Raw genomic sequence first — 17,936 nt, 5'->3', positions numbered from 1 at the left:
TACACTTCTACTACTGCAAAGAAAAGAGCAGGCAGAGTAAAAAATAAGATTCTTTTTAATGACAGTGGCACTAAGAAATCACATGATAATATAAACTGATTATTGTCAACATTTCATATAAAATAGCCTTTAAAAAATAATATTTGAAGCCTTTTGCTGTTCTCTAAATAATTATTTTCCTAATGGAGGAGGAAGAAGAAAAGGAAGAGGAAGAGGAAGAGAAAGAAGAATATATAGGAAGAATAATATCAAACTTTTGGCTGTTCTCTAAATAATTATTTTCCTAATGGAAGAGGAAGAGGAAGAGGAAGAGGAAGAGGAAGAGAAAAAAGGAAGAGGAGGAGGAGGGAGAAGACAAAAATGAACAGGAAGAGAAAGAGGAAGAAGAGGAGGAAAAAGAAGAAGAAAGGAGGGAGGAGGAGGAGGAAGAGAATCGGGAGGAAACATATAAAGAGAAAGGAAAAGGAAGAGGATGATGCTGATGACTGATAATTTACTTATTAATAATGATAATGATGATAATGATAATGATGATGATGATGAAATGATGACGACAATGACAATAATGATGATGATGATGATGATCATGGTGATGGTGATGATGACAATGACAATGATGACAACGAGGATGAGGGTAATGATAAGGACGAAGAAGATGGTGAAATGAAAAAGAATAGACAGGAAGAGAAAAGAAAGAGAAAAGAAGAAATCAGTCAATAAAGGAAAAAAAAATAGTAAATAGAAAAAGAAAAGAGAAAAGCAAGAAGATGAAGGATGAGGTCACACTTGTAAGGAGTTCTTATTAGATTCATAATATTCAGAGAAACCTGATGGTTGTAACAATAGTACCATTCCTTTCTGTGATGACTTTCTACATAAAAAATTGCATAATCAATAAATCTTGCTTTAATGTAGTGGTTTGTAAACCCATGAAAACTTTGTAAAATATATTTTTTTTGGTATAAAACAGTAATATAAGGTAACAATTATGTTCACTTTCCAGCAGTTAAGGCAGATTCTTATATCTGATATCAAAATGAATTGATATCAAACTAAAACCAGTAACAAATATCTCAGTAAACTGGTAACTAATGTGAGTGCTTATGCTCTAACCAGTAACCTAATTTAGGCAATGATAACCATTCTCAGCACATGACTCTTTGAGGTGAGACAACTACACATATCATTATACAGAACTGGGAAGGATACAAATTCTCTGGTGAGTACAATCATTACTCATGATGTGAAATACATAAAGTAACAAACAAAATAAGAATAATGACAATAACATAAAAAAAATGACTGAAAACGAATAATAAAATATATGAGAATGAAAAAAAAAAGGTGTAATCTACTGTAGTACTCACAGTAAAAGAGCATGTATATTGTAGCAAAATATAGTAACTCATAACCTCTATACAACTGCTGCTGGTATCTTACATCTCACAGAGCACCACTCGGCTCTTACATAGACTGACGTGTGGCTGGACAGAGTCCTGGTTCTTCTTATTTAGGTGACAGTGGGATACTGATCTTCAACAAACATCCAAGGAGCAGTTCCAAAATGTGCTGCAATGTCACTCATTCTGCCAAAAACATGGTCAAGTTTGTCTCATAGTAATCCAGGTTTGAATAATGGCAGATTTAAACTAATTTTATAATGACAATTAAAAATAAAACAAAGATTCCAATGGCAAATGTACATTTAAACCTATCTATATAAGCAGTCTGGTAATAAGCACAATTCCTCTTCCCCCCCTTTAACATCTTGTGTGTCACCCTATGAATTACAAGTTAGACTTTATTTTGTATAAAAAGCTTTTGTCTTTCTCTTCTTATCAGTATCACGACTGCAATATTCCTACCTTTCCTTATCTCAGCCATAGTTTCAACCGCAAGGCATCTACCCCATTTAGATAGTACCTGTGGAGAGAAAAAAAATTACATTTATTAACTAGTCACTGAACATTTTGCAGAAATCCTATGCTTAAGCATTCTTAGATATTTTCAAACTATTTTCAAATGCCTATATTTGTCATTTGATTTACTTTATCCAGATGAAAATAGACTTTTTTCCTTGCACAGACTCATTTTCATCTCTCAAGGTAGTCAATAACACAGTGCAAGAATAAAAACAGTAAATAATATTTTGTTATTTGTGTGTTGTTTTTCTGTAATATTACATTTTCTGTAATACAACCTGTGCCACCAGACACTGGTCAGCATTACGAAGCCTGAGCATGGAAATGGTGTCCTATTTGGAGCCGCGCTCTTCCACTCCTGGCTCACAGACACGACATTCCACACTCATTTATCAATGGAAATAATGCAAAAGCCCCTTTCTAAACAAAAATGAGTCCAATCATCCTTCAAGAGGTTTGTGCACTCATGGCTAGTCTTTCCTGTTATCCAAACCTTCAGCCGAAACACTCGCGCCAGCAAGTTTGCCAAATTTTCCCATGACAGTATGTTCATGTCACCTGCCCCTCAAGACAAAATTTTTCATGACATGTTGATCACATCACCCGGATCAAAGGGGTTAAGGCTGATCTTCCCTTCAGTTAATCACTTCTGACTTAGTTGACTGGCTTAGCTTTATTCATTTGGTTACCTATATATAGTTTCATAAGTCCCTAGTCAACAAGGATATCACCTATTTAACCCATCTCTTATATTTTCAATAAAAAAAAATATATATTTCTATTCCTGTCATTATCATTATTATCAATGAACAGAAGGGGGAGAAGAGAGGAGACTGAAAAAGAATGTAAGGGAAAGGTGGCCTAAAATGGAAAGAGGGGAAGAGAAAGGGGCTTAAAGAGAAACAGGGAGGGAAATGGAGAGGACATAAAAGATGAAAGATAGGAGGAAAGGAGAGGTGGCCCAGAGAGAAAAGAGGGATGGGGGGAGAGGGGAGGGGGCTGGGGGAGGAAGGGACCGGGATAAGGGAGTAACGGATGTGGGAGAGGTTAAGTAGAAAGAGGAGAGAAGAGGATGGAGGTTGATATAAGACTTAAAGTGGGAAAGGAAGAGTGAATTTAAGGAAGATCTGTAAGTGAGAGGGGGGTAACAGAGCAGGAGAGGGAAAGGTAGAGTGAGAGGGAAAGGAGAGAGGAAGCAAGGTAGAAGGATGGCGGTGAAAGAGGGAGAGAATTGGGGAGTACTTTTTATCTTTTATTTTATTTTTATTTTTTTTTTGGTATGTGTGGAATTTCCCTATGTCCCATTAGTTCTAATTATACAAATAATGATTATAAAAATAATAACATCAATAATGATATTGATAGAAACAGAAATAAAACCTTTTTGGTAATCAAAGTCAGACATTCCCCCCAACACATGTTGGGACAACTGCATGAACATCTCCACTAAGAAAAATGTACAATCAAAATTTCTCAATCAGTGGCCAAGACTACATTCAGTAGTGGAGGAACCAACCAGTGGTAGCAAAAGAATTTTATCCCTATTCCAAATTATTTAGATTTTATCTGTATTCCAAATTTATTGGGCATTTAGAAAGGGACTCTTGCATTATTCCCATCAACAAACTAATGTGGAATATACCATCCTTGGGCCAGCTCCATGGAGGACACCATTTCCATGCACAGGACCCTATTCCTGCCTGCTGTGATTGGTGGCACTGATTGGATTATGGAAAACTGAATATTACGAAATGGATTACAGAAAACTGAATATTATTTAAAAAATCAAAATATGGAGTCTGTTCAAGGAAAACAAACTATTATCATCTGGATAAAGAATATCAAACGACAAATATAAACGTTAGAAAATGGTACAAAAGCAATAGATGCTTATGCAGAAAAATAAATACTACTAAAAAGGGAAGGCAAGAACCTTGACACCACATATTAGTGCTCCTGTATGCTCAGCCTACGTGCTACACATAATAATTTTTTTAATGAAAGAATTTGCAACTGTATAGGCTTATATTTATTTCTCACCATCTGATCACGACCACTGAATAATCGACCAACTGGCCAATGGCAGGAGACTGTGTGGTCACATATAGCAGTAGTAATGTGCTCAATGGTGCATGGGAAACATAATTATGAATTGATGAAAGAGTTAACTTGAGAATAAGCAACTACCATTGCTCATTCATAGATCAAATTTTATTATCAATTATTTATCACGATATAGCCCAGTTAGCTATATGATTAACACCTTCCCAACAGGTTACTCCCTGAGGCATCATAACAAACAGCTCGGTCTGTGGAGTGCGGCTGTACACCGCAGCAACGCACCAAAACGCTACAAGTCGGCGTGTTGCCATTGATCTCCCGAGCATAGATTTTTTAAAAATTTTCTTCACCGGTCATTAACCCAATGGCGCCGGGTATAGCAAATTAAAAAAAACTCTACGCTCTGGCGAACGGCGGCAGCGCGCCGACTCTGAGCGCGTGATATCGGTCCATCAAGCCGAATCATTGCCTCGGGGCGTTTTGGCGCGGCGCCGCTGCGGACAGCCGCACGCCTCACATTGTGCGTATTGTTATGACGGCGATAGCCGTGACCCGTCGCCATTGGGTTAAAGGGTTAAACCCTGACTGGAGGTGGAACCTCCTTCATATCCAAAATTAATGCATTACAGCATAGTTCTTTTACAATTCCATTAAAGATCTCTATATGATCTGCATAAAATAACAAAAGAACTTCTGTTTGATAGATCTGCATCACTACCAATGTGAGTTTTGTTTTGTCACATTTGTTCAGGGTCTCCCAACTTCTGCTGGGAGAAAAAGCCAAGGGGCAGGAATTATGTTTCTAAGAGGAGGGGAAGGGAATGAGATTGCTCTGTCAGTGTCCTTTCTTCCACCATTATCTTTTCTCCCTCTTTTCCCTGGTATATGCTTCAGCATGTTTTGATTTGCTGCACTCTCAACTTATGGGAGCAGGCCTCACATCTACTCTGTGCTAGTACAGCCTTCTACAGGTGGGGTAATCCTGGTGACCCTACTAAATAGTCTTGCCCAGGATTAATCTTTGCCACTGCCAATACCTCCAAGAAGGTGAGTCATAGCACATCTTGACTTATGGCTGCATGGCCCCTTTCTTATCTATGCTTCTGCAGCCAGATTCAGGGTGTTAGTTATGCCCAACTCTTACTAGAAGGGCTGGTCCATTACTTCTCTGTGCCATTGACATCATCTCCAAACCAGTTAGTTGTGGTGCACCTCTACAAATGGTAGCGGAGCACATGTACTTATGCAATCATCTTCAGGTATATGCAGAGCAACAGGTTTGAACCACCTTCTTCCTTTCTAACCTGACAGTTAGAAGTGTTCATGGATACTTGTCTTCCTTCATCTAAGCTGCAGAAAAAGTGTCATGCAACACTCCCTAAAAGGATCTCTGCTTTACCCTGCAAGGCTAGTAATGCCATTCTGCCTAGCTGTGGACTGAAGTAAACTTTCTGCTTACATGCCACAATCCAGTTTCTCTCTCCACCCAGTGCTGCTCAGAACTTGCTTCTGCAGAGGTGTGGCCAAGATTTTAACTACCCAATTCTCTTGGTTTCTCACCCAACTGCACCTTGCACAGTCAAAACAGTTGATATTTCTGATTAGTACATCATAACTGATTGTTATGATCTTATTAACAGACATCTCTGATAAAAAAAAAATTCTATTCTTGGCTTTCTGCCAGGTGACTCACTTGTGGAACATAATGTATTTACCTGAATAACATGTGTCTATTTTGCTATTTCTCATATTATTTCCTATTTTATTACAGTCATTATTCTACTTTATCATAGCTGAATTTGGCATCTTGTATGTAACTTTCAGACATCATAAAAAGGAAGTGACATAATTACAGCAACTATTTTTGCTTTCACATAGTTGGCATTGCTGTCAATTAAAAAAAATTACATTATAAAATGGAAGTGATATTAGAACATATTGGATATTACTGCAACATGTGACCCAGCTAGCTTTGACCTCACTGGTTCCTCATTCCTGGCTAGGTCGGGTTCTTGCACTCCATTCATTACTTGCCATCAAGATGCCTTGACCTGTACATCTCTAAACTGGTAGCTCCTCGTCCTCTGAGGTCAATGACCCTGTACATTTAACCTTTCAGACACCTGCTACAAAAGTGCCTTAGTGCCATCCACCGATTTTGGTCTTCTGCCTAACTACTCAGCCTTTTCTTACATTATCAGCCAGATGAACACCATGGTCAGCAGAGATGAGCCACTCTCCAGCATGGCCTCCTGGGCATGGGAGAAAACACTTCTTTGTATGTAGCAAATGACAATGTCCCCAGGCATTTTGGGTTTGCTGCCTGTTCTGGAGTCATAGCCAGCCTGGACATATCCAGTACATCCATAGAAATCTTTGTGATTTTTCACTGACAATCTCTTGGCCCTCATCATGAGATACACCGACAGATGAGTTTCATAACTTCTGCTTTTGTGTACCCTTTACCTTTAATCATATCATCTCATAATATCTCTTGTATTGAGCAGTCAGAGTGTATCATTTAAATGTTTTTTCTCACTCCCATGTATGCAACTGTCTATCCACCAATCTCCAGCTGTGGACAGAGATATTTGAGGAGGCCATGCTGAGGGACTGGTTTGACCAGCTCATGAAACCTTTCCTCACTCCCAGATGACAGGATGTGGAAGCTCCGTGCAGTCTTGGATACCCTCAATGACTTGTTACTCTTGACATTTGTGCCAGAGTGGGACTTCTCCAGCGACTAGTTGTTGTGGAATTTCTGTGGGTGATTGGCTTTCAAGATCTTCAACTCAAGCTAGAGGGTGAAGTTTAGGGTTAAAGATCTACCAGCAGTCTGCCAGCACTGGCCCAGCAGCTAGGTATGCCTCATGTTTCCTAAAGCAATAAACTCATCCACTGGACAAGGGGATATCAGTTGTTCGTGGACAACTGGTACATTTTGCCAACTCTTTGTCACCTGCTGCAGGTCCATAGGACTAATTATAGCCTACTACCATGACAACTTGTAGGTCAAAGGTGTGGAAAAGGAAGATTTATTTTCCTCCTTGACCTTGAGGTCATTAACCCAATGGCGACGGGTCACGGCTATCGCCGTCATAACAATACGCACGATGTGAGGCGTGCAGCTGTCCGCAGCGGCGCCGCGCCAAAACGCCCCGAGGCAATGATTCGGCTTGATGGACCGATATCACGCGCTCAGAGTCGGCGCGCTGCCGCCGTTCGCCAGAGCGTATAGTTTTTTTTAATTTGCTATACCCGGCGCCATTGGGTTAATTAATACCCTCACTGTGCAATGTACCTTTGGGGGATTGTCAACCCAGAAGTTTGAGGTTGAAGCTCTCCTTGTGTCCTCCTGGGGACTTCAGCATTGATGCTGACCCAATCAGAGGAAGGATGGCAGTGTGTCTGCCAGTGGCTGTGAGGCAAGCAATGCAGAAGTGTCAGCATGGTATAAATCACATCCCTGACAGGAAGAGGAGGAGGTACATTTGGTTTTCCAGGCAAAAGTTATGAAAGAACACCCACATCTACTGCTGTGACTGTGATGTAGGCTAGCATGCAGCCTACATATTGTGATGCATTAATTTGAAATAAATATATAGTTTTCAGAAAACTTGGCAAAAGTTGGGTGTTTAGACTGCATTCTAGTTTTATGACCATACTAAACTTCAGTTTGTCTCTCTAAAGCATAATCTTTAATACCTGTTGTAGCAGCAAGACCCCGCAACCTGAAGCTCAGCATACTTACCCAGGCAGGGTCACGACAGGTCCGCCGCCGCGTCTGCACTCATTGGACAGCAGGCTCCCCTCGTTCCCTGTGTGCTTACACAGCGCTCGTCTACTTAAGCAGCAAGGGCCGCAAGCGAGATCAGCAATACCCGATCCTCCAGCAGAGCAAGACCAACAGCAGCAGCACCCAAGGACTACCCAGTCCTTAGCTGACTGGGGAGCCTACTGGCTCCCCCGTAGAATTCCAACTTCAGCCTCCATCACCCAGCCATATCCATGGGCACTCACACCCACACAGTCACTCCCCAAAGAGATAAGACACTAGACCAAGATAGTAGATGCAACATACCCATCTACTATACCATCTATGGTAAACAAAGGGCATAAAATTGAATCTTCCACTCATACTGAGTTGTCTATAAGGTGTTGCTTGTGTGCAGGTCTTTTGTAGCAAGCAATCACTGATATAGATACCATCCTGACATGTGGTTGCGTTTGAGCTCCAAGAGGGGGAAGGAAGGAAAGAAAGGAGGAAGGGAGGGAGAGCAGGAGAGAGAGGTGAGGTATCATAGACCTAACTGGTTCATTGGAGGCTGAGCACTTGCAGAACCATCCATATGTAATCACATTTCACAAAACAAAACTACTGTGGCCATTCCATGCTCCTAGCAGCAGTGGGTTAACTCTCCTTAAGAAACTGTAAGACCACTGTTGATAAATCAAACACAACATTCCAATTCCCCATCAAACTAAAAAACACACACACATCCCCTTTGAAAGAAATAAAAATGAAAATGGAGCTTACCGGAAGAGCCGTTTGTCTCTCACAAAGCCAAGGTTCTCGTATAACCTGAGGGCGGGTTTATTCGTTATTTCAGTCTCAAGAACAACTTCATCCGCGTCATCACACGCCATTGCTCTTATTGCTCTCTGGACAAGATTTGAGCCTGGAAGACAGCAATTAGATTTCAATATAGGAAAGTATTAACAGTTAGGAGTAGATATATAAGGAAAATAATGATTTAATAATACTAATCTGAAATGCAAATAAAGAGTTGGTATCATTACTGAGATGTGGTATACAAATGCACAAAAAAATACATATCTTAACATTCTTAAAAATAATGAAGGAGTCTTAACACTAATCTTTATTCTAACCCATTGACAGTGGAAGGGCACATATACAAGTCATGCCCACTATGATTTTAGTTTACAAATTCTGTAAATAAGAAGAGATCTCTACAAGAATCATTACCCAAGCCTATGTGATCACAACTCATTATCCCTTTCCTTAAATTTTCAGAATCTTTTATTCTAATTTCCATGCTAATGATGTAAAAATAAGAAGAACATGTCAATAATAATGGTAAAAAAACAATCATTACTACCAATAATAATTATATTACAAAAAAAAAAAAAAAAAAATCTGAAAACATGAGGAATAGTTTATACAGGTAAAGCCCAATACAAATAAAAATAAATATAAACCAGGACATTATCCAAAATATCATGATATAATACAATAACAGTTGTAATAACAGAATTATAAGCAACAGTAGTCATAATAATAAATGATAACAAAGAATAATAAATAAACAATTAAAATAATAATAATGATAATATCAATTGCACCACAAAAGAAATATAATAGTTACGAAAGTAATAACACTAGCAATAATAGTAACAGTAACAATAATAGCAATAGTAACTACAATAAAAATAATACCAACAACAACAACAACAACAACAACAATAATAAAGAAAATAAAAACAATAGCAATACTGATAATAATAATAGTAATAATAATATTACTAATAAGGATGATAATATTAACAACAACAATAATAAAAAAATAAAAAAAATAGATAGATGATGATGATGATGATAACAGTAATAATAATAATAATAATAATAATAATAATAATAATAATAATAACAATAACAATAATAATAATAACAGTAATAATAACAATAATAATAACAATAATAATAATAATAAAAATAATAATAATAATAATAACAGTAATAATAATAATCATAACAGTAATGATGATAATAATAATAATAATAATAATAATAATAATAATAATAATAATGGTAATAATAATAATAACTGTAATAATAATAATAATAATAATAATAATAATAATAATAATAATAATAGTAATAATAATAATCATAACAGTAATGATGATAATAATAATAATAATAATAATAATAATAATAATAACAGTAATAATAACAATAATAATAATAATAATAATAATAATAATAACAATAATAATAATAATAATAACAGTAATAATAACAATAATAATAATAATAATAATAATAATAACTGCAGTAGCAATAATTATAATAACAACAATAATAATAATAATATTAACAATAATAATAATAATAATAATAATAATAATAATAATAACAACAACTGTTAAAACAATTACAATTAGAGAAAAAAATATAATGGTTAACATTACAATAAAAGAAGAGCAATAATAAAAAATAAATTAATAAATAAATTAATTAATAATAATAATAATAATGATTATGATAACAATAAAACATCTAAAAAATCACAATAACATTAGCAGTATCAACAATAATATGTATCAATAATATGTATCAACAATAACAATATAAAAAGTAATGACAATTTCTTGGCAAATGGAAAAAGTAAAAAAAATAAAAAAATAAAAAAATATTTATATAACAAAAGAAAGAAAGAAAGAAAGAAAATAATAATAATGATAATAACAATAACAACAATAATAATAATAATAATAATAATAATAAGAAGAAGAAGAAGAAGAAAGAGAAAAAGAAAAAGAACAACAACTGGAGAGAGAGAGAGAAAGAGAGAGAAAGCCTCCAGCATCAGGTCCTTACCGATTTTTCTCTTGCGAAACCTATGATCAACCGCTAGCATGGCAATATACCCTCTAACGGTGACTTTCTTGTGCACATCTAACTTGCAGACGATCGCCCCGACGACTTCTCCGCTCGCCATGGCCTGGAAGTGGTGAAAAGGTCAATGGTGTCCTTTACTTATTCACTAGTTTATTATATGGTATGAGTGCAAAATTTCTTTTTTTTCAATAACTTGTAGGTACGTGAAAAAGAAAAAGAAAATAATAATCAATGAAAAATAAAATTAATATTAAAAATTAATAATAGTGATATAACTATAACTATAACAATAATAAAAACAATAATTACAATATTACTAAACTAACAGCAATGAAAACCTTGGCCTTATACATTTACATCTTTCCCTGTGGGTGATTGGAAGCCATTGAAATGCAAATACTTGAAATGAGTCGGGAATGTATTGAATAGATAAATGTTGTAAAAAATTAAACAGACCAAAAGCATGAAAAAACTCTGCTACAAATATGGATTCAAATCATTAATTACATGTTATATTATAAAACCTCTTGAACAGGTGGTAATAAACTGCAATGACTGTAAATATGTCAAGGTTTTTTTTTATAATGAATATCTCTCTCATCATTACCATACCAGACTTTACTACAAAAAAATATTATCTAACAGTGAAATTCATTAATAGTAATCTAAATAATAATTATAATTATAATAATAGTAATACTAATACTAATACTAATACTAATACTAATACTAATACTAATACTAATACTAATACTAATACTAATACTGATAATGATAATGATAATGATAATAATAATAACAATAACAATAATAATAATAATAATAATAATAATAATAATACTGATAATGATAATAATAATAACAATAATAATAGTAATTTTAAAAACAATAACAATAAAAATAATAAAATATAATAATATCATAATCTTAACTAAGATAACAAAATCTAAGACGATAATAAAGTGGTGGTAGTAATATTAACCTCGACAATCATAACAATGATGATAATGATAACCATTACATAACAGTACACATGATTACAACAGAAATAGCAGTAGAATCGGTAATGAGAATAACAAAATAATGATAAAAGTTCAGTTCAGTTTAGTGAGATTTGCAAAGGCAAGGTTCATCTCAGCTGTATTTACAACACATTTACTGATAGCAATAATATAAGCAATTATAAATAACATATCATCAAGAGCAATGAACCATTACAATAATAATATTTTCAATAATAATGAAAATTGGCAATCAACAGTGATAATAATAATGATTATTTTCACAACCATATCAAGGGAACTAATTGTGGGGGGGTTAGGTTGAGAGAAAGAAAATAATATAATATAATGTTATTATTATTAAGGGTGGAAATGAATTAACAATTAGGATAAGATGTGTTAGATGTCAAAGGTTGTAGAATGCTGTAGGATAGAATGGTAGTGAAAAGGGTATAGAGGGGGAGCAAATGGAAGATGGTAGGGATTTGTAAAAGGGGAAGGGAGTAAAGGTATAGGGCAATCAGATCAATGGTGGGTATGTGTCCGAGGAAGGAAGAGTAACACTGTATGAGGAAAGCTGCAAAAGAGCTATCATGAAACCATCAAAGGGTAACACAGGTAGAAATGGTAGTTGTGGAAGTAGGAGAAGAATACAAAGAATTACATAAGGGAACAGGGGGAGATGGTAAGTACTGGGAAGAATGTCAGGAGGGGAGGGATCCTGAGGACATTGTTGTGACATAAGGGAGTCATGTGAGCATCTAGGTGGGAGTGGTAAGGATAATGAGGAAGGAAGAGGGAATGGTGATGCACTTGGAGGAGGAGAGGATGGGGCATTTTTTGGGACAGTGGGAGGAAGAGGGGCAGGGGAACTTGAGGAGGAGGAGGATGGCTATCAACAAATACTTTGAAGTTCAAGTGAATAGGAAAAGCTTGATTGGAGGGTGGATGAGGGAGTGGAGCATTCTCTTGGCTCGTGTTTAGGAAGTTTTGATGTCTTTAAGAGTTTCTGGAGTGGAGTTGGGTGGGGAGGTCTGTCTGAGAAAGAAAGCTTTTTTTATGTGGAGGAGAAGGGGGGAATAGATGGGGTGGAATGTTTAGATTACCTGGTGCAAGCAGGTAGTGTAAGGAGGAGGAGGGGTAGGCACTGGAGAAGTGGTAGAGATTGGAGTATCTGGATTTAGACTGGAAAAGGAATTTGATTGGGGTAGAGGGGGAGTAAAGATAGGATGGTTTGGGGTAGAGGGAACAGATACTGGGGGAGATGCTGAGACTTCTTGAGAACATAGGAGGGGAGTGGAGCAAAGTACAGCTTTGCATTAGGTAGAAAGAGAAAAACCTTGTTGATGTGCATTTTGTCAGGCCTAATTTGTATCTGATAACTGCTTGTAAGCAGGGTAGCTTCTATAACATACAGTATGGGAGCCTCCACAATTGGCACATGTGTGTGACTGAGCAGAGCAAATTCAACATGACCAGTTGATGTCATTTTCACAGTTTGACCAGTCCTTGACATAAACAGGACAATCAGTCTGGTACAAGTATCAAAGGAGGAGAGAGGCTGGGCAGGAATAGGTTTACCAGTGAGGTCAGTCAGGGTAGATAGTGCACAAGCTCGGGACTCAGATGTAACTGTGACAAGGTGTGAATGATCAGAATGCATGCAAAAGGAAATTTTGCCTACTTGTTTTTGGAGACATTGTTGGAAGAGGATATTGTCAGAGTATGGGGCTGTAGGGGGAATCACAAAAAAAATCAATCCCACTTGGCTAGGCTAAACAGGGTACTCAAAGGTTTGCAGAGATGGAAGCAGTAAAAGGACAAGGGCGGGAGGAAGATGGGGTGGTATGAGAGAGGTCGTGTTGTTGGGAGGAGGACAATAGGGATGAAGAGTAATAATAAAGGGCTGGCGGTAGACAATGAAGAAGACTGTGCAGTAGGAGATGGAGTGGAGGATGTTGGGAGAGAGGAAGGGGTGTATTCTGAAGGTTGAGTAATGACCTGGGTGGATGATTCGGAATGGATAGAGTTGAAAGCATACATCAAGGAAGGGATATTAGTATCAGTGGTCGGAGCCATGGTCAAAGGAGAGGCAGAGGTTAGGAAACCTATAAAATCAAATTTAGATAGGCTAGCTGATGAAAGGCAAAAAAAAGTCTCCATTACTAGCCTGAAATAAATGAGGAGAAAAAAACGGCCTTAGGGGATTAACCAAGGCAATACCGTGCCCATGGCTCTCAGAGGCCATTAATGACTGACACAAAGCCAGCCTTTCATCCTTTCACCATGGTTCTCACACTTTCGGAGGTGGACAGAAGATAGGGATGAAGAAGAAAAGGAAAAGGGGAGAAGTAAAGATCATGCAAAATTAATGAAGCGAGGGCTGAGGTCTAAGGTAAGGGTGGTCCCCTAAATTCGGCCCCAGCCTCCCTCTCCTAAGCCCCCCTTTAACAACTAGCATGGGATTAGGGCGGTAATATAACATAAAATGCCTAGAGATCAGGAAAAGTAACTGTTAATTATCTTGGAAGAAATTGACAAAATTGCTTTACAAATTTTCTTTTACACATTTGCTTAATTACTTTTTAAATAGTATCAATTAATCTGGTTATACCACTTTAAAAATAATAAAATTGCACACAAATCTCTTTTTTAAATCTCTTTTTTCCAAGTATGACCCATATTATTTTGGCACATTTCATTTTCATATATATAAAAAAAAGATTTTTTTTTTTTTTTTTTTTTTTTTATAAAACTAAAACAAAGCCCTACAGAAAATGTTATACTGTTAACAGTGAATCTTTCAGGGATAATTATGTCTAATGTTTAAAAAATACACACTAGTCTTACAGAGACAACATTTATGAAAACCTGTAAGATACAGTAATTCTTGCAATCATTTTAATAAACAAATATTCACATGTACGGCAATTTCCTTAACAATTTCAAGGGAGTTATTTTGTAGCCTTTTCATTAGCTATAAATAAACCAACTTTAATATCTTCAAGCAACAAATGTCAAAGTATCTAAAAAATAAAAAAAAATAAAAAATTAGAGAAAATGGATGCCTTTTACAAATAATCTTAAATCGCCCTTTTTTTTTTTTAAGTTTTTTTTTTTTTGTTCCATTTGCAGGGAATGTTGCAATTTCAGTTAAAGCCAATTCATATTCAATCACACCATTACAGTAACATACAAAATGCAGTGCGAAATTTGTTCCATAAAAAAATAAAATCTTGGGGAGAGAAGGTCTACACTTGTGTGTGTGTGGGGGGGGGGTTATTTATTTTTTTAGATTAAGAACAAGAGATGGAAAACTATGAGGAGTATATATAAATACATGTACATTAAATAAATATACAACACAAACTGAATTATATATGCTCTTATATATATATATAAATAAATATATGTGTGTATATAAATGTATATATATATGTATATACATGCATATATATACATATATATCACAAATTTATTATATATCCTAAAAAATCAAATGAAAAAAAAAAAAAAAAAATCTCTCTATATATATATATAATTACATTCTGTGTGTAATCAGAATAATCATATACATATATATATATATATATATAAATATATATATATATATATATATATATATATATATATATATATTACACAGACATTCCTATACACATACATACATACATACATACATATATAATATATATATATATATATATATATATATATATATATATATATATATATATATGTATATATATATATATATACTATATATTATATATATATATATATATATATATATTATATATACATTACATATATATACATATATATTATATATATTACATATATATATATATATATATATATATACATATACATATATATATTTGTAAAATAATAATAAAAATAATAATAATAATAGCAATAATAATAATAATAACAACAACAATAACAACAACAGTAATAATAATAATAATAATAATAATAATAATAATAATAATAGCAATAACAACAATAATAATGAATCTGGTAATAATGAGTATATGAGATTGATATTAATAATAATGATAATAATAACAACAACAACAACAACAACAACAATAATAATAATAATATTAAAAATAATAATAATATAATAATACAATAATAATAATATAATTAAGGTAATAGTAGTAGTAACAAATAATAATAACAATAATAATAATAAAAATAATAATAATAATAATAATAATAATAATAGTAATAGTAATAATAATAATAATAATAATAATAATAATAATAATAATAATAATAATAATAATAATAACAATAATAATAATAATAATAATAATAATAATAATAATAATAATAACAATAATATTGATATTGGTAATAATGGCCATATGCGATTGATAATGATAATGATGATGATGATGATGATAATAACTATAATTAAGCTAGTGGTAGTAGTAAAAAAAAATATCATAAAAACAATTATGATAAAAATAATAACATCAATATTAACAATAATATTAATATCAAAATTGACAATGATTATGATGATGATAAAAATATTATTAATAATAATAATAATAATAATAATAATAATAATAATAATAATAATCATCATCATAATAATATTAATATTAATATTAACAATAACAATTAATAATACAACAACAACAACAACATTAAAGAGCAACAACAATAATAATTATTATTATTACAACATTACCAATAGACATTATGGAAAAAATGTTTGAAGATATATCAACACTAATGGTAATAACAGTAGCAATAACAACAACAACATTAACATGGGACAATAACAATAAAAAAAAAAATAAAAAAAATACAGGTTTACAGATTTCCTAACTTTTTCATAAATTTGTACAATCTACATGCATTAGGACTAAATATGCAAAATTAACCAATTAATTAATGGGAGTGGATTAGTATTTTTTTTAACATTTCATTGATGATGCTTTATTATCTAATTCCCATAAAAAAAAATTAAACTCACTTGCCTTTCAAATGCGATTAAATGCATGAAAATCCATTCACAATTTTCAAAGTAAAAAGACCAAGAAAAATTACCCCTTGTAAAAAGAATCTAATCCCAACCTCAGCAACATGAACACTACATAAGAGAGGCTGCTGCTTGTTCCAGACCACATGTTTCCTTTCCTGTCTAAAAATGTGGATGAAACTCACATATGAAATTCACTACCATGCAGTTGTGCACTTTGCATTTCTTCCCTTGTTACCTTGTATTCTTATTCATATTTGAATGGGTCATTTTCCACACGTACAACCTGAAGAAATTGGTTATGACTCATTTACCACTTCTCCCTGACCCCATCCCCCCCTGGGACCCTGGGAATGGCACTCTTCACCCTAAAATCCAATCTTATGGCACCTTATGATTTTTTGAGTATGATAAAAAATAATTCTTGCCATGTTTGGCATGTACACTCTCCCAAAAACAACCCCTTTATCTATTGTACCCTTTTCCCTCAGTACTCCAACAAAACGGTTTGACATATGTCTCGCAGTTTACTATTTTCTCGTTACTATTCACAAAAAATAGAAATAGCTTTATTGCTTGCACTTAGGCCCTCTCACTCATTTACTCTCTCCATGTTCTATAGTAACAGTATTTTTTTTGTTACTGATAGTCCACTATGGAGAATTGTGGTGCTGTGAGGTTATGAGATGGTATTAAATATTACATGTCTAAAAATAAAGAGAAAAGTGGAGGAGAAAGGAAGAAGCAAAAAAGTCTAAAAAAAGATATGGAATATCCAGTATGTATACATATGTGTATGTATATGTATATGTTTATATATTTATATATATGCATGTATATATTTATAAATATATAAATAAAATATATGTGAATTAATTACACACACACACACACACACACACACACACACACACACACACACACACACACACACACACACACACACACACACATTACAAATGCTAATGCTGATGCAAAATGTTTTCAATAAGCCAGAACCTAAACCCATGCACATAAAAGTGTAAAATATAGACTAAGGAAATACTAGTATTGTCACAAGGAGACACAATGAAGCACAGCCAATGGGGTACAAATGGAGGGGGCATGTAGGATGTCTATGCTAAATCCAGCCTATTTTCTATACAAATAACCTGTTATGGAGGTCCTTATGACACTATGACTGCAACCCTGGAGTACATTTCTTTGTTTTTTTCTGTTTATTTTGTTTTTATTTATTCTATTTTTTTCCATATCCTGTTTAGTTTACAGTCTACACTTAGGCACTTACATAGTTCATGTCTTGTTTA

The 17,936-nt window shown here is 34.0% G+C and overlaps 1 protein-coding gene across 1 annotated transcript in view; it reads right to left on the bottom strand.

Moving 5' to 3' along the window:
* Positions 1-933: 933 nt before the first annotated feature.
* The window catches only part of LOC125029420 (N-alpha-acetyltransferase 30-like), a 23,686-nt gene continuing 6,683 nt past the window's right edge, over positions 934-17,936 (bottom strand). The window contains exons 2-5 of the mRNA XM_047619274.1: positions 10,606-10,729; positions 8,521-8,662; positions 1,866-1,923; positions 934-1,586 (exon numbers count right to left, since the gene is read on the bottom strand). Of these exons, the coding sequence (XP_047475230.1) occupies positions 1,872-1,923; positions 8,521-8,662; positions 10,606-10,729 (318 nt within the window). The 3' untranslated portion in view covers positions 934-1,586; positions 1,866-1,871. The remainder of the gene's footprint in view (positions 1,587-1,865; positions 1,924-8,520; positions 8,663-10,605; positions 10,730-17,936) is intronic.

This window comes from Penaeus chinensis, chromosome 10 (assembly GCF_019202785.1).
Source record: "Penaeus chinensis breed Huanghai No. 1 chromosome 10, ASM1920278v2, whole genome shotgun sequence".
Taxonomy (NCBI): domain Eukaryota; kingdom Metazoa; phylum Arthropoda; class Malacostraca; order Decapoda; family Penaeidae; genus Penaeus; species Penaeus chinensis.
The sequence above is the reverse complement of the archived record's forward strand: the minus strand, read 5'-3'. Positions and strand labels throughout refer to the sequence as shown.